Raw genomic sequence first — 18,823 nt, 5'->3', positions numbered from 1 at the left:
CAGTCAATCTGGAACATTTCAAGAACTTTGAAAGTTTCTTCAAGTGCAGTCGCAAAAACCATCAAGCGCTATGATGAAACTGGCTCTCATTAGGACCGCCATAGGAAAGGAAGACCCAGAGTTACCTCTGCTGCAGAGGATAAGTTCATTAGAGTTAACTGCACCTCAGTTCAGATGAGACTGTGTGAATCAGGCCTTCATGGTTGAATTGCTGCAAAGAAACCACTACTAAAGGACACCAATAAGAAGAAGAGACTTGCTTGGGCCAAGAAACACGAGCAATGGATATTAGACTGGTGGAAATCTGTCCTTTGGTCTGGAGTCCAAATTTGAGATTTTTGCTTCCAACCGCTGTGTTTTTGTGAGTCGCAGAGTAGGTGAACGGACGATCTCCGCATGTGTGGTTCCCACCATGAAGCATGGAGGAGGAGGTGTGATGGTGTGGGGGTGCTTTGCTGGTGACACTGTTGGTGATTTATTTAGAATTCAAGGCGCACTTAACCAGCATGGCTACCACAGCATTCTACAGCGATACGCCATCCCATCTGGTTTGGGCTTAGTGGGACTATCATTTGTTTTTCAACAGGACAATGACCCAACACACCTCCAGGCTGTGTAAGGACTATTTGACCAAGAAGGAGAGTGATGGAGTGCTGCATCAGATGACCTGGCCTCCACAATCACCCGACCTCAACCCAATTGAGATGGTTTGGGATGAGTTGGACCACAGAGTGAAGGAAAAGCGGCCGATAAGTGCTCAGCATTCCAGGTGAAGCTGGAAGCTGGTTGAGAGAATGCCAAGAGCGTGCAAAGCTGTCATCAAGGCAAAGGGTGGCTACTTTTTTAACACTTTGTTGGTTACTACATGATTCCATATGTGTTATTTCCCAGTTTTGATGTCTTCACTATTATTCTACAATGCAAAAAAATAGTAAAAATAAAGAAAACCCCTGGAATGAGTAGGTATGTCCAGACTTTTGACTGGTACTGTATGTCTGAGATCATGAGGATGTTTGAAATGAATAACACACACACACACACACACACACACACACACACACACACACACACGTACATGCATTGTGGCAATGAAAGTACAACAGGACTCTTTAGTATAACTTGAATAACATTATTACCAATGCCTTAAGACTTAGTAGAATACCATTAGAACAAGGCCAAGCTGGTGAATAGAGTGCGATAATGTTGTTATGATCATGTTTTTGTGATAATGTTGTTATGATCATGTTTTTGTGATAATGTTGTTATGATAATGCTGTTATGGAATGGGTTTTACGACGATGTTGTGATAACGTTGGTGCGATAACGATGTTATGATAATGTTGTTATGATAATGTTGTTGTGCTAATGGTGTTATGATAATGTTGAGACCATGTTAATCTGATAATGTTGTTCTGATAACTTTGTTATGGCGATGCTGTTATGATAATGCTGTTACGATAATGTGGCTATGACAATGTCGTTATGATAATGCTGTTGTGATAATGTTGTTATGATACCGTTGCTGTGACAATACTGTTGTGATAAGGCTGTAATGATAATGCCAGTATGATAATGCTGCTGCGATAATGCATTATAACAACGTCGAGATAATGTTCTTCCGATAATGTCGAGGTGACAAGACCACTATGATAATGCGGTTATGATAATGTTGCTATGATAACGCCGGTATGATACTGTTTTTATGACGTTGTTGTGATAATGTTGTTCTGATAATGTTGTTATTCTGACATTTCCTTTTAATAGAGCAGCACAATGCAGGTTGTCTCAACTATTTCAATGATCTTTGATCTAAGCTGTCGATTGATAGAAAACATCAGTCAGCCACTGTAAGGTTTGTGTGTGTGTGTGTGTGTGTGTGTGTGTGTGTGTGTGTGTGTGTGTCTCTGTACAATGATCTGTTCTGTTGAATTAATGATTTCAGACTGGTGGATATTAATAGCTGTGATTTGATGGCTGAAAGCTGTTATTCCAAAAGGCTGGGATGTGTTTGCAGTGTGTATTGGACGTCTAAAACCAACTTTATGCTGAGGGTTAGGAGGGATAGAGATATACACTAGATGAGCTGAGTAAATATCACATTTGATGACACTTCTGACTGTATTTCCATTTCCTGAGCATTGCAGAAAGAGTAGGGAAACACCAACTCATAAAGTAAACATTTATGGATTCATTCGGTCTGAACTGATGCATTTCAGTCTTCCTCAAATGCCAAAGAAATGTCTCAGTGTGTGTGTGTGTGTGTGTGTGCAGTGTGTGTGTATGCGTGTGTATGCGTGTAGTCGTACCTGCAGTCCGATGGGTCCAGGTAGACCAGGGAATCCTCTGGATCCTTCGTCTCCCTTCTGGCCAAACATACCCTGCTGACCCCTGGGTCCTGACTCACCATCACTACCCTGGAAGGCAGAGGTCAGAGGTTAGAGGTCAAGAGTTGGTGGAATCAGTACAGTATTCTAGCCAGAGGGCTGAGAGAAAGTGAGGAGCTGAAGAGAGAAAGAGAGAGAGAGAGAGAGAGAGAGAGAGAGAGAGAGAGAGAGAGAGAGAGAGAGAGAGAGAGAGAGAGAGTGAGAGAGAGCGAGAGTAGAGAGAGCGAGAGAGAGAGAGAGAGAGAGAGAGAGAGAGAGAGAGAGAGAGAGAGAGAGAGTAGAGAGAGAGAGAGAGAGAGAGAGAGAGAGAGAGAGGAGAGAGAGAGAGAGAGAGAGAGAGAGAGAGAGAGAGAGACAGAGAGAGAGTAGAGAGAGAGAGAGAGAGCGAGAGAGAGAGAGAGAGAGCGAGAGAGAGAGAGAGAGAGAGAGAGAGAGAGAGAGAGAGAGAGAGAGAGAGAGAGAGAGAGAGAGAGAGAGAGAGAGAGAGAGAGAGAGAGCGAGAGAGAGAGAGAGAGAGAGAGAGAGAGAGAGAGAGAGAGAGAGAGAGAGAGAGAGAGAGAGAGAGAGAGAGAGTGAGAGAGAGAGAGAGAGAGAGAGAGAGAGAGAGAGAGAGAGAGAGAGAGAGAGAGAGAGAGAGAGAGAGAGAGAGAGAGAGAGAGAGAGAGAGGTAGAGAGAGAGAGAGAGAGAGAGAGAGAGAGAGAGAGAGGTAGAGAGAGAGAGAGAGAGAGAGAGAGACAGAGAGAGAGTAGAGAGAGAGAGAGAGAGCGAGAGAGAGAGTAGAGAGAGAGCGAGAGAGAGAGAGAGAGAGAGAGAGAGAGAGAGAGAGAGAGAGAGAGAGAGAGAGAGAGAGAGAGAGACAGAGACAGAGAGAGAGAGAGAGAGAGAGAGAGAGAGAGAGAGAGAGAGAGAGAGTGAGAGAGGGGGGAGCTGAGAGTGAGTAGGTGGAGGCTGAGGGGTTGTGTTGTGTTGTGAGACCATAGAGGGCCTGAACAGGCAGTTGTATAATAACCTGTGATTTATGTGTTGGATTGTGACCTGATCTGTGGAGAACTGAGTTGAAGTAGGGTGGGTCCTAATTGGCAGCCTATTAGCCTTGTAGTGCACTACCTTTGACCAGAAGCCTATGGGTAGTAATGCACTATAAAAGGCTAGGGAATAGGGTGTAACTTGAGATATGATAGCCTTGCTTGGCCAGAATCAGTACATGGAGAGACTGTGTGGAGTCTGGCTTATGAGACTAGTTTAGAGGCTACTGCAGGATTGAGAAATCATGTAGAGGTTTGAGACACGGGTTGCTGTTTCAAGAACAAGCTGGCCAAGGGAACAGTTAAGATTTCAGCTAACTATTACAACGCTCTTCTCAGTACTCTGCTGAAAGTCACCCAGTAAAATACTACTTGAGTAAAAGTCTAAAAGTATTTGGTTTAAAATATACTTATGTATCAAAAGTAAATGGAATTGCTAATATGTACTTCAGTATCAAAAGTAAAAGTATAAAACATTTCAAATTCCTTATATTAAGCAAACAATACTTTTTTTTAGCCAGGGGCACACTCCAACACTCAGACATAATTTACAAACGAAGCATTTGTGTTTTGTGAGTCCTCCAGATCAGAGGCAGTAGGGATGACCAGGGATGTTCTCTTGATAAGTGTGTTAATTGGACAATTTTCCTGTCAAAATGTAACGAGTACTTTTGAGTGTCAGGGAAAATGTATGGAGTAAAAAGTACATAATTTTGTTTAGGAATGTAGTGAAGTAAAAGTAAAAGTTGGCAAAAATATAAATAGTAAAGTCAAGTACAGAAAACCCCAAAAAACTACGTAAGTAGTACTTTAAAGTATTTTTGCTTAAGTACTTTACACCACTGTGTACACGTCTCTTAAAGATGTTGTAGTGATGATGTTTCTGTGCTTTAAAATCTTTATGTTATGGAACATAGAGCTGGTAGGCTCGTTTTAGTCTTGCTGTAGGCTTGTTGCAGGCTTGTTCTAGTCTTGTAGGTTTGTTGTAGGCTTGTTGTAGGCTTGTTGTAGTCTTGTTTTAGTCTTGTTTTAGTCTTGCTGTAGTCTTGTTGTAGTCTTGTTGTATGCTTGTTGTAGTCTTGTTTTAGTCTTGCCATAGTCTCGTAGTCTTGTTTTAGTCTTGCTGTAGTCTTGTTTTAGTCTTGTTGTAGTCTTGCTGTAGTCTTGTTTTAGTCTTGTTGTAGGCTTGTTGTAGTCTTGCTGTAGTCTTGCTGTAGTCTTGTTGTAGTTTTGTTGTAGTCGTGCTGTAGTCTTGCTGTAGTCTTGTTGTACGCTTGTTGTAGTCTTAATGTAGTCTTGCTGTAGTCTTGTTGTAGTTTCGTTGTAGTCGTGCTGTAGTCTTGCTGTAGTCTTGTTGTAGTCTTGCTGTAGTCTTGTTTTAGTCTTGTTTTAGTCTTGCTGTAGTCTTGTTGTAGTCTTGCTGTAGTCTTGTTGTAGTCTTGCTGTAGTCTTGTTTTAGTCTTGTTTTAGTCTTGCTGTAGTCTTGCTGTAAGCTTGTTGTAGTCTTGTTGTAGTCTTGCTGTAGTCTTGCTGTAGTCTTGTTGTAGTCTTGCTGTAGTATTGTTGTAGTCTTGCGGTAGTCTTGCTGTTCTACTCTCATACTAGACAAAGGTAGTTTTGGTCTTGGGCATTTGGGTACTAAAGAAGATAAACCACTCTACCAGAAGTCACAGCTGCACCCAGTTAGCTTTATCAGTCCATTTCATATAATCAGCCTTTGGTCATATCGGTGATGTATTCAGGCTAGGAGTGCCACCTGGCTCTGGCAGTGTGTCTCAGGTCATTGCCCCACCAGACAGAGGCCTAGGCGGTGTCTCTGAGTAGAAACCTATTCCCTATGTAGTGGACTACTTTTGACCAGGGCCCATAGGATGTCGGGAATAGGGTGCCAATTGGGACGCAGGACCTAGAAATGATCTAATAACATTTCAGACAATATTACTGTCCTGATCACATGCAGTACTGAGCTGTGAAATGAAATGCCCTCTGGCTACTGGACAGGGAGCAGAGTGATGGAGGGGGGTGATGCTAAGGTCTAATACAGTGGTATGAAGAGAGTTGGTGTGACTATATTGGTGTGACTATATTGGTGTGACTATATTGGTGTGACTATATTGGTGTGACTATATTGGTGTGGCTATATTGGTGTGGCTATATTGGTGTGACTATATTGGTGTGGCTATATTGGTGTGACTATATTGGTGTGACTATATTGGTGTGACTATATTGGTGTGACTATATTGGTGTGACTATATTGGTGTGACTACATTGGTGTGACTACATTGGTGTGACTATATTGGTGTGACTATATTGGTGTGACTACATTGGTGTGACTATATTGGTGTGACTATATTGGTGTGACTATATTGGTGTGACTACATTGGTGTGACTACATTGGTGTGACTATATTGGTGTGACTATATTGGTGTGACTATATTGGTGTGACTACATTGGTGTGACTATATTGGTGTGACTATATTGGTGTGACTATATTGGTGTGACTATATTGGTGTGACTATATTGGTGTGACTACATTGGTGTGGCTATATTAGTGTGACTATATTGGTGTGACTATATTGGTGTGACTATATTGGTGTGACTATATTGGTGTGGCTATATTAGTGTGGCTATATTGGTGTGGCTATATTGGTGTGACTATATTGGTGTGACTATATTGGTGTGACTATATTGGTGTGACTATGTTAAAATAACAAGAGAGGGGGTGTGGTGTTATGGAGTGGTGTCTGTCTGAATACAGATGATGAGGTGAGGGCTGAGTTTTACTGCACAGTGCATTTCTGTGTAGTTGTACTGTGTGGTTGTACTGTGTGGTTGTACTGTGTAGTTGTACTGTGTAGTTGTACTGTGTGGTTGTACTGTGTGGTTGTACTGTGTGGTTGTACTGTGTGGTTGTACTGTGTAGTTGTACTGTGTGGTTGTACTGTGTAGTTGTACTGTGTAGTTGTACTGTGTGGTTGTACTGTGTAGTTGTACTGTGTAGTTGTACTGTGTGGTTGTACTGTGTGGTTGTACTGTGTAGTTGTACTGTGTGGTTGCAGTGGAATAACAAGAGCGGTGTGAGTTGAGGGGTGAGCTGACGGGTGAGCTGACGGTGAGCTGAGGGGTGACAGTTCAGTGTTGATAAGTTTGGTGAGAGGTTAAAGTTAAAAGGTGAGAGGTTAAAGGTGAATGAATTCTCACGGCAGGACCAGGAGCTCCGATGACACCTTGAAGACCAGCTGGACCAGGAGGACCCTACACAGCACCACGGAGACAGACAGGACAACAGGGTTAACAGGGACAGAGACAGTGACAGTGTCCTCACACGCTAAAGCACAACATTTATCTGTGGTTACTTTTATGATTCTAAATGAGCTGTCACCAACAATCGACAATCTTAAGGTCATTTGAGGTGACTGCAGGGATGGCCCTAGCGAGATTTGGTTGGGGGGCCCCCCACCTCGCAAACAAAACATTTTAGTGGTCCCCCTCTTGAAGTACATTTCCTGCAATTCAATATTTTTTTTGCCATGGAGTTCAGAGAAAATGTAGCGGTGTTTGTATTTTTAAAGCAAGTTTTCTGCAATTCTAAACACTTTGCTATGGGGCGGAGAGAACATCTTGAAATTGTATAACACATTTCATGCAATTCTACTCACTTTGCCATGACATATACCATGTTAATGTGATATCTGATATCTGAGTGAGAGTGACTAACAAAATCAATGGGGGCCCCTGGGCACGTGCCCTGCGTGCCCGGTGGGTATTCGGCCATGATTACTACAAGTTTAGATAGCTGGCTAGACTAACTTACCAATCTAAAAAAAAAAAAGAATGCTGACATGGACTAATTGAGTGACTGTCAGTAACTGAAACAACAAGACAAAAACTGCTGATGCACAACTGAATTTCAGAATTGCACCTTGTGTATCGTACTATTCTTTCTCTCAACAGTAAGTTGAGACCCCGACTCAAGATGTATTTTATTTTGGTTGGGGGCCCCCTAGAGGCCTGGGGCCCCCCTAGAGGACTGGGGCCCCCTAGAGGACTGGGGCCCCCTCGAGGCCTGGGGCCCCCTAGAGGCCTGGGTCCCCCTAGAGGCCTGGGGCCCCCCTAGAGGACTGGGGCCCCCTCGAGGCCTGGGGCCCCCTAGAGGCCTGGGGCCCCCTAGAGGCCTGGGGCCCCCTAGAGGCCTGGGGCCCTAAGCAACCGCTTATGTAGCTTATGCCTGGAGCCGTCCCTGGGTGACTTCAGTTCAGCAAAACAGTGATTTCAGTCAAACCTTTCCCACAGGAGGAAAAATAAGATGAGAACTCACCTGTTCACCTTTGTCTGCTTTGCTTCCCTTCTGGCCAGGCTCACCAACCTCTCCCTGGGACAGAAACACACAACAACAGTTATGATAATAATAACAATATGTTATCTTTATACTGTATAGCGCTAGGACCCAAAGACTCTTGAAGTCCTATTTTATTTTAGCCCCTCATAAAATAATTTCTGCCTCACTGTTTAGTCAAGTCCAAATACTTTCCAAATGTCACCTTTACCGTGATTAGGTGGTAAATATTATTTGTGGAGATTTTGATTAGATTGGTCAACAAAGACCCTGGGTTAGTGTTTGCAATTAATTGATTTCTTGGCTCAGTCTATCCCTCTATTGGCACTCCCACTGACACGCTGACGCAATGGAGGACGTGACAGGGATCTGAAATGTGTGATGTGTGTGTGTGTGTGTGTGTGTGTGTGTGTGTGTGTGTGTGTGTGTCAGTGTGTGTGTGTGTGTGTGTGTGTGTGTGTGTGTGTGTGTCAGTGTGTGCATACAGCTGCCTCTGCTAAAAGATGTTCACACCTATACATCACCATAACTTAACATGACATAGAAAGTCATCCACACAGATAATAGCTGCAATGTAACACTCCTAACCCACAAACACATACGCTTGTGTACACTATACTACTACACTATACTACTGAACTATACTACTGCACTATACTGTACAGTACTATACTACTACACTATACTACTGAACTATACTACTGAACTATACTACTGCACTATACTGTACAGTACTATACTACTATACTATACTACTGAACTATACTACTACACTACACTACTGCATTATACTGTACAGTACTATACTACTACACTATACTACTATACTATACTACTACACTACTGCACTATACCGTACAGTACTATACTACTACACTATACTACTGAACTATACTACTACACTACACTACTGCATTATACTGTACAGTACTATACTACTATACTATACTACTGAACCATACTACTATACTATACTATACTACTGAACTATACTACTACACTATACTACTGCACTACACTACTACACTATACTACTACACTATACTACTGAACTATACTACTACACTATACTACTATACTATACTACTACACTACTGCACTATACCGTACGGTACTATACTACTATATTATACTACTGAACTATACTACTACACTACACTACTGCATTATACTGTACAGTACTATACTACTATACTATACTACTGAACCATACTACTATACTATACTACTGAACTATACTACTACACTATACTACTGCACTATACTACTACACTATACTACTACACTATACTACTGCACTACACTGTACAGTACTATAATACTACACTATACTGTACAGTACTATACTACTATACTATACTACTGAACTATACTACTGCACTATACTGTACAGTACTATAATACTGAACTATACTACTGCACTATACTGTACAGTACTATACTACTACACTATAATGTACAGTACTATACTACTACATTATACTACTGCACTACACTACTGCACTACACTGTACAGTACTATACTACTATACTACTATACTATACTACTACACTACACTACTGCACCACACTACTACACTATACTGCACAGTACTATACTACTATACTATACTACTGAACCATACTACTATACTATACTACACTACTGAACTATACTACTACACTACATTTTTGAACTATACTACACTGTACTACATCACTGAACTATACTACTATACCATACTACACTACTGAACTATACTACTATAATATACTACATTAATGAACTATACTACTATACTACACTACTGAACTATACTTCTATACTATACTGCACTATATAGTACTATACATTACTGAACTATACTATACTGTACAACATTACTTAACTATACTACTATACTATACTACATTACTGAACTATACTACTATACTATACTATACCGTACTATACATTACTGAACTATACTATACAACATTACTTAACTATACTACTATACTATACTACACAGTACTATACTACATCACTGAACTATACTACATCACTGAACTATACTACATTACTGCAGTATACTACATTAATGAACTATACTACTATACTATACTGCATTACTGTACTATACTGTATAGTACTATACTACATTACTGAACTATATGGTACAGTAATAAATATGCCATTTAGTAGATGCTTTCATCCAAGTGACTTAAAGTCATGCTTGCATGCATATATATATATAGATATATAGATATATAGATATATGTGTGTTTCCAGCGGGAATCGAACCCACGATCCAGGTGTTGCAAGCGCCATGCTCTACCATCGGAGCCACAGAGGACCGTAGACTCTATTACTGAATTGTACTCTGTTACCATACCTTGTCCCCGTCCTCTCCAGGGGGGCCTTGGGGGCCTGCAGGGCCAGGAAGACCAACAGGACCTTGAATACCGTCACGACCAGCTGGTCCCATGGGACCTTTCTCTCCCTGGGGACAGAGGAGAACTAGTTAACATGTGGTCATAGTAGACAAGAACGTCGCTTATCCTTCATCCTCTGATAGTTACAACAATACCAGATACAGTAAAAGAGTTCGAAATATTAAAGGCAGATATTGAAGTTATATGTGTGTACTCACAGGCCCTCCCTTCTCTCCAGCTGGACCAGGGCCTCCCTGGGGTCCGGTGCGTCCTGACAGACCGATGGGACCTCCGGGACCGGCAGCACCTCTCTCTCCTGGAGAACCCTGCCAGCCAAAAACACGTCACAATATCATCTTCATCCCCATTCATCAGGAATCTTCTAGCACCTTCTAGCACCTTCTAGCACCTTTGAGTATCTTTCAGTTCTATTCCAACACACAAGCCTACTATTTAGACTGAAGATAATGTATTGGACATGTATTATAGGTGGTATGCTAGTGTAACGGACATCACGCAACTTGCTTAGCGTGTACGGCTTCCTCCTGATTCGGCTCACACCGAGGCCCCGAACCCAGTACCTCTGCTTTGCTAGCACATGTGACCACCCTCCCGAAGCGTCTTATCAAGTTAACAATTCGCCAGAGCAAGATACACTTCAATCTGAGGAGTACGTTTCACGTATTCCCATGTGCAGTAGTTTAGATATTGGAACGAAGGCAAAGACTCCAAATAGGATTATATTCAAAGACTGGAACTAATGACATCTTCAAACGGAAAACACTCTTTCAGCACCTCAGGTGAGAGTCACTGTTTTCATTAGACATTTCGGACAAAACAACCATTAATACAGGATTCTTTGAAGCTTCACCCTATTGACATTCCTCTTCCAGAGACTGTGAAAGTGTGTTTCTTCAGTATTTGGTGCGGACACACACGGGCCAGTCAAATTAAGATTCATCTTCTAGCGCTAAAAGCGCCAACAGCGGTGAGGTCAGTACAGGTGCATCAAAGATGGGACCGAGAGAATGAAAAACAGCTTCTATCTCAAGGCCATCAGACTGTTAAATAGCCATCACTAGCACATTAGAGGCTGCTGCTGCCTATTGAAATCACTGGCCACTTTAAGAAATGGAACACTAGTCACTTTAAAAATGTTTACATTTCTTTTACTACTCATCTCATATGTATATACTGTATTCTATTCTATAATATTCTACTGTATCTTAGTCCATGCCGCTCTGTCATTGCTTGTCCATATATGTTTATATTCTTAAATTCCATTCCTTACTAGAGTTGTGTGTATTGGGTATATGTTGTGAATGTCACGCCCTGACTCTGGGGACTCTTATATGTTGAGTCAGGGTGTGTATGTTCTATGTTGTGTATTTCTATGTTGGTGTTCTGTTATGTGTAGATCTATGTTGGCCGGGGTGGTTCCCAATCAGAGGCAGCTGTAGCTCGTTGTCTCTGATTGGGGACCATACTTAGGCAGCCTATTGGCACTAGTGTGTTGTGGGATCTTGTTCCGTGTGAGGTATGTTGTTTGTGTACCGTGGACTTCACGTTTCGTTTCGTTTGTTGTTTTGTCGCTTGTTTATTCGTTCCAAATAAACATGTATGCATATCACGCTGCGCCTTGGTCTGACCCGTTCATGAACGAACGTGACAGAAGATCCCACCAAATGAGGACCAAGCAGCGTGCCCAGGAAGAGCGAATTGCCATGTCACAGGTGGGCAAATGGTGGTCATGGGAGGAGATATTTGCGGGGAAAGGGCCATGGGCGAAGGTAGATGCCCAGGCAGGAGAGGAGCAACGGCAACACAGAGGACGCCGGTCGAGGAGGAAGCCCGAGAGACAGCCCCAATATTTTTTTTTGGGGGGGGCTAAAAGGGTGGTTGGCGGAGCCTAGCGTTAGAGCAGAGCCAACTCCCCGTACTCATGCGAGGAGGCGTGTGACTGGGCAGGCTCCGTGTTATGCGGAGCTACGTACTGTGTCGCCAGTGGGCCGGCACAGTCCTGTACGTCCTGTGCTAGCACCACGCACGTGCCGTGCGAAGATGGGCATCCAGCCAGGACGGGGTGTGCCGACTCAACGCTCCTGGTCTCCAGTACGCCTCCTCGGTCCCGCATATCCTGCGCCGGTTCTACGAGCTGTATCGCCAGTATGCGTGCACAGCCCAGTGCGTCCTGTGCCAGTGCCCCGCACGTGTAGTGCGAAAGTGGGTAGCCAGCCAGGACGGGTTGTGCCAGCTCTCCGCTCCAGACCTCCAGTCCGCCTTCGCAGTCCGGTCCGGCCTGTTCCTGCTCCTCGCACCAAGCCAGTGGTGCGCGTCGCCAGCCCGGCCCGGCCTGTTCCTGCCCCTCGCACCAAGCCAGTGGTGCGCGTCGCCAGCCCGGTCCGGCCTGTTCCTGCTCCTCGCACCAAGCCAGTGGTGCGCGTCGCCAGCCCGGTCCGGCCTGTTCCTGCCCCTCGCACCAAGCCAGTGGTGCGCGTCGCCAGCCCGGCCCGGCCTGTTCCTGCCCCTCGCACCAAGCAAGTGGTGCGTGTCGCCAGTCCGGCCCGGCCCGTTACTGCCCCTTGCACCAAGCCAGTGGTGCGCGCCGCCAGCCCGGTCTGGCCTGTTCCTGTCCCTCGCACCAAGCCAGTGGTGCGCGTCGCCAGCCCGGCCCGGCCTGTTCCTGCTTCTCGCACTAAGCCAGTGGTGCATGTTCCTAGTCCGGTTCGGCCTGTGCCTGCTCCTCGCACCAGACCAGTGGTGAGTGTGTCCAGTCCGGCACGGCCCGTGCCCGTTCCACCGGTGCCTGGTCCGGCACCAGTCAGCGGCTCCACTCCGAAGCCAGAGCAGTCCGCTCCACCGGGGTCCAGTCCAGCTCCGGTCAGCGGCTCCACTCCGGAGCCAGAGCAGTCCGCTCCACCGGTGCCTGATCCAGCTCCGGTCAGCGGCTCCACTCCGGAGCCAGAGCAGTCCGCTCCACCGGGGTCCAGTCCAGATCCGGTCAGCGGCTCCACTTGGGGACCATACTTAGGCAGCCTATTGGCACTAGTGGGTTGTGGGATCTAGTTCCGTGTGAGGTATGTTGTTTGTGTACCGTGGACTTCACGTTTAGTTTATTGTTTTGTCGCTTGTTTATTCGTTCCAAATAAACATGTATGCATATCACGCTGCGCCTTGGTCTGACCCGTTCATGAACGAACGTGACAGAAGATCCCACCAAATGAGGACCAAGCAGCGTGCCCAGGAAGAGCGAATTGCCATGTCGCAGGAGGGCAAATGGTGGTCATGGGAGGAGATATTTGCGGGGAAAGGGCCATGGGCGAAGGTAGATGCCCAGGCAGGAGAGGAGCAACGGCAACACAGAGGACGCCGGTCGAGGAGGAAGCCCGAGAGACAGCCCCAAGAACATTTTTTGGGGGGGCTAAAAGGGTGGTTGGCGGAGCCTAGCGTTAGAGCAGAGCCAACTCCCCGTACTCATGCGAGGAGGCATGTGACTGGGCAGGCTCCGTGTTATGCGGAGCTACGTACTGTGTCGCCAGTGGGCCGGCACAGTCCTGTACGTCCTGTGCTAGCACCACGCACGTGCCGTGCGAAGATGGGCATCCAGCCAGGACGGGGTGTGCCGGCTCAACGCTCCTGTTCTCCAGTACGCCTCCTCGGTCCCGCATATCCTGCGCCGGTTCTACGAGCTGTATCGCCAGTATGCGTGCACAGCCCAGTGCGTCCTGTGCAAGCGCCCCGCACGTGTAGTGCGAAAGTGGGTAGCCAGCCAGGACGGGTTGTGCCAGCTCTCCGCTCCAGACCTCCAGTCCGCCTTCGCAGTCCGGTCCGGCCTGTTCCTGCTCCTCGCACCAAGCCAGTGGTGCGCGTCGCCAGCCCGGACCGGCCTGTTCCTGCCCCTCGCACCAAGCCAGTGGTGCGCGTCGCCAGCCCGGTCCGGCCTGTTCCTGCTCCTCGCACCAAGCCAGTGGTGCATGTCGCCAGTCCGGCCCGGCCCGTTACTGCCCCTCGCACCAAGCCAGTGGTGCGCGCCGCCATCCCGGTCTGGCCTGTTCCTGTCCCTCGCACCAAGCCAGTGGTGCGCGTCGCCAGCCCGGCCCGGCCTGTTCCTGCTTCTCGCACCAAGCCAGTGGTGCATGTTCCTAGTCCGGTTCGGCCTGTGCCTGCTCCTCGCACCAGACCAGTGGTGAGTGTGTCCAGTCCGGCACGGCCCGTGCCCCTTCCACCGGTGCCTGGTCCGGCACCAGTCAGCGGCTCCACTCCGGAGCCAGAGCAGTCCACTCCACCGGGGTCCAGTCCAGATTCGGTCAGCGGCTCCACTCCGGAGCCAGAGCAGTCCGCTCCACCGGGGTCCAGTCCAGCTCCGGTCAGCGGCTCCACTCCGGAGCCAGAGCAGTCCGCTCCACCGGGGTCCAGTCCAGATCCGGTCAGCGGCTCCACTTGGGGACCATACTTAGGCAGCCTATTGGCACTAGTGGGTTGTGGGATCTAGTTCCGTGTGAGGTATGTTGTTTGTGTACCGTGGACTTCACGTTTCGTTTCGTTTGTTGTTTTGTCGCTTGTTTATTCGTTCCAAATAAACATGTATGCATATCACTCTGCGCCTTGGTCTGACCCGTTCATGAACGAACGTGACAGTGAAATTGTTAGATATTACTTGTTAGATATTACTGCACTGTCGGAGCAAGAAGCACAAGCATTTCGCGACACCCGCAATAACATTTGCTAAACACGCGTATGTGACAAATAAAATGTGATTTATATTCATATTTTGTATACTAGCGGTGCGCGGGTGGCTGAGCTGAAAATGTGAACTCAATAGTAAACTTTGTGACAAAAGCAGCACATTTGGCACAGAGGTACGGTATGCACCTTGAAAAGTTATGAAGACACCCCAGATTTGGCTCCTAGGAGGTGTGGCAGCCACTATGACAAAAAAAATAACCGAAAAAAACAAACGTAAATACATATTTAGCTTGCAGTCAATGTCTTTGCAAACAAAGTCCAGGGTCTAATCTTTCAGATGCAATCTGAACTGAGTTAATAGCCCATAGCGTTCCAAGTTAGAGCTAACAGTCTGACGGTACTGGTGGCCATACTGGTCTGTCAGATTAGCTCAGATCGCCAATCTCTCAGCCTCCGAGTATCACAAAAACACAACACTTTGAATAAAATAACAGACAAATGCTCATAACAAGTGGCTGTGGATGAAATTGATCAAAATATCTGTCAAAAACATACAAAAACATACAAAAACATCAACTTTGAAATATCAAATTTGACTATAAATGTGTGAACATTTTAAAATACAGTGAGGGAAAAAGTATTTGATCCCCTGCTGATTTTGTACGGTTGCCCACTGACAAAGAAATGATCAGTCTATAATTGTAATGGTAGGTTAATTTGAACAATGAGAGACAGAATAACAACAAAAAAATCCTGAAAAACGCATGTCAAAAATGTTATAAATTGATTTGCATTTTAATGAGGGAAATAAGTATTTGACCCCTCTGCAAAACATGACTTAGTACTTGGTGGCAAAACCCTTGTTGGCAATCACAGAGGTCAGACGTTTCTTGTAGTTGGCCACCAGGTTTGCACACATCTCAGGAGGGATTTTGTCCCACTCCTTGTTGCAGATCTTCTCCAAGTCATTAAGGTTTCTAGCCTGACGTTTGGCAACTCGAACCTTCAGCTCCCTCCCACAGATTTTCTATAGGATTAAGATCTGACGACTGGCTAGGCCACTCCAGGACCTTAATGTGCTTCTTCTTGAGCCACTCCTTTGCTGCCTTGGCCGTGTGTTTTGGGTCATTGTCATGCTGGAATACCCAGCCACTACCCATTTTCAATGATCTGGCTGAGGGAAGGAGGTTCTCACCCAAGATTTGACAGTACATGGCCCCGTCCATTGTCCCTTTGATGCAGTGTAGCTGTCCTGTCCCCTTAACAGAAAAACACCCCCAAAGCATAATGTTTCCACCTCCATGTTTGACGGTGGGGATGGTGTTCTTTGGGTCATAGGCATTATTCCTCCTCCTCCAAACACAGCGAGTTGAGTTGATGCCAAAGAGGTCGATTTTGGTCTCATCTGACCACAACACTTTCACCCAGTTCTCCTCTGAATCATTCAGATGTTCATTGGCAAATTTCAGACGGGCCTGTATATGTGCTTTCTTGAGCAGGGGACCTTGCGGGCGCTGCAGGATTTCAGTCCTTCACGGCGTAGTGTGTTACCAATTGTTTTCTTGGTGACTATGGTCCCAGCTGCCTTGAGATCATTGACTAGATCCTCCCCTGTAGTTCTGGGCTGATTCCTCACCGTTCTCATGATCATTGCAACTCCACGAGGTGAGATCTTGCATGGAGCCCCAGGCCGAGGGAGATTGACAGTTATTTTGTGTTTCTTCCATTTGCGAATAATCGCACCAACTGTTGTCACCTTCTCACCAAGCTGCTTGGCGATGGTCTTGTAGCCCATTCCAGCCTTGTGTAGGTCTACAATCTTGTCCCTGACATCCTTGGAGAGCTCTTTTGTCTTGGCCATGGTGGAGAGTTTGGAATCTGATTGATTGATTGCTTCTGTGGATAGGTGTCTTTTATACAGGTAACAAACTGAGATTAGGAGCACTCCCTTTAAGAGTGTGCTCCTAATCTCAGCTCGTTACCTGTATAAAAGACACCTGGGAGCCAGAAATCTTTCTGATTGAGAGGTGGTCAAATACTTATTTCCCTCAATAAAATGCAAATCAATTTATTACATTTTTGACATGCGTTTTTCTGGATTTTTTTTGTTGTTATTCTGTCTCTCATTGTTCACATAAACCTACCACTAAAATTATAGACTGATCATTTCTTTGTCAGTGGGCAAACATACAAAATCAGCAGGGGATCAAATACTTTTTTTCCCTCACTGTATATGCATCTATACTTATTCAAAAATGACCCCTGATGGCTTTAAGGGCTAGCATCTATTGATGTTGATCACAAAGGATACAGCACAAGCTCCTCAGGCCTGTATTCAGACTAGCCAATCAGGCAGCACTAAGAGAACAGCCTTTGAAGCTTGCTGCAGTACTCTCTAATAAGGAACCACACATAACACTAGCTACTGCTCGGAATAAAATACTGACAGAAAATCTGATGTTATGTTATGGGTTGCACCTTGACTGTAATGACCATTATGGATTAATTGAAGTCAATTGTAGTCAAAGTTCATATTAACTTTTCTCACATAAACAAAAACAAATGCACATGCACGCACACGCACACACACACACACACACACACACACACAAGAGCTGGGTCGATAAACCAAAAATTTATCGACACCGACCATACCAACCACTTATCGCAGGCATTTTGCTGATATCGTCTATTACGCTAAGTAGCCTATACTAGAGAAACGGTACCAGACTCTGCCAGGGCTTCAATCTGCCTTTATTTGCTGAAAGACTTTGTTGAACTGTAGTTGGTGGTTAAAGCAGGTAGAACCAAGTATATGTTATTTTCCTAATCCTGTAAAAATGTTTCTGCATACATACTTTTGACGGTGCCCTCATTGATTGTGTCCCCATTAATACATATCTGGCCATCTAGATTGACAAAAATCTATCTTTCAAAAAAGCCTGTTGATGAGTTAGTTAAGAAATTACTATTTCAAATAGGCTTCTTCTATAGGAACAGGTCCTGTCTTTTGTTAAATAGCAGAAAACAAATCATTCAGTCAACATTCATTCCGGTTATAGATTATGGCGATATCGTCTATAACAATGCAGCTGCCACTGTATTGAAGCCAATTGGACGCAGTTTATCATAGCGCATTGCACCCAGTTAGGTAAATTAGCTTTTAGTTTTTTTGCGCCTCTCCTGTGGAATGATCTCCAAAAGCCCTTTAAGCTGGAGGAGTTGGTGCCTCTAGGGCAATTCAAGAGGATGTTAGACGGCCTTTTAACTGAAGAATGTGTTTCATATGATTGTATTTAGATTTTCATGTATAGTGTAATTGATGTGTATATAGATATGTATAGTGTAATTGATGTGCATATACTGTAGATATGTATAGTGTAATTGATGTGTATATAGATATGTATAGTGTAATTGATGTGTATATATATATGTATAGTGTAATTGATGTGCATATACTGTAGATATGTATAGTGTAATTGATGTGTATATAGATATGTATAGTGTAATTGATGTGTATATATATATGTATAGTGTAATTGATGTGCATATACTGTAGATATGTATAGTGTAATTGATGTGTATATAGATATGTATAGTGTAATTGATGTGTATATATATATGTATAGTGTAATTGATGTGCATATACTGTAGATATGTATAGTGTAATTGATGTGTATATATATATGTATAGTGTAATTGATGTGTATATATATATGTATAGTGTAATTGATGTGCATATACTGTAGATATGTATAGTGTAATTGATGTGTATATAGATATGTATAGTGTAATTGATGTGCATATACTGTAGATATGTATAGTGTAATTGATGTGTATATAGATATGTATAGTGTAATTGATGTGTATATATATATGTATAGGGTAATTGATGTGTATATAGATATGTATAGTGTAATTGATGTGTATATATATATGTATAGGGTAACTGATGTGTATATACTGTAGATATGTATAGTGTAAATTATGTGTATAT

The 18,823-nt window shown here is 44.5% G+C and overlaps 1 protein-coding gene across 1 annotated transcript in view; it reads right to left on the bottom strand.

The window, feature by feature from the left end:
* LOC121580574 (collagen alpha-1(XI) chain-like) overlaps positions 1–18,823 on the bottom strand; it is a 197,293-nt gene that overhangs the window by 38,967 nt on the left and 139,503 nt on the right. The window contains exons 40-44 of the mRNA XM_041895525.2: positions 10,359–10,466; positions 10,101–10,208; positions 7,729–7,782; positions 6,612–6,665; positions 2,307–2,414 (exon numbers count right to left, since the gene is read on the bottom strand). Coding sequence (XP_041751459.2) covers positions 2,307–2,414; positions 6,612–6,665; positions 7,729–7,782; positions 10,101–10,208; positions 10,359–10,466 — 432 coding nt within the window. The remainder of the gene's footprint in view (positions 1–2,306; positions 2,415–6,611; positions 6,666–7,728; positions 7,783–10,100; positions 10,209–10,358; positions 10,467–18,823) is intronic.

The sequence above is a fragment of the Coregonus clupeaformis genome, chromosome 37 (assembly GCF_020615455.1).
Source record: "Coregonus clupeaformis isolate EN_2021a chromosome 37, ASM2061545v1, whole genome shotgun sequence".
NCBI classification, from domain to species: domain Eukaryota; kingdom Metazoa; phylum Chordata; class Actinopteri; order Salmoniformes; family Salmonidae; genus Coregonus; species Coregonus clupeaformis.
This window is presented reverse-complemented; position numbering and strand designations above follow the sequence as displayed.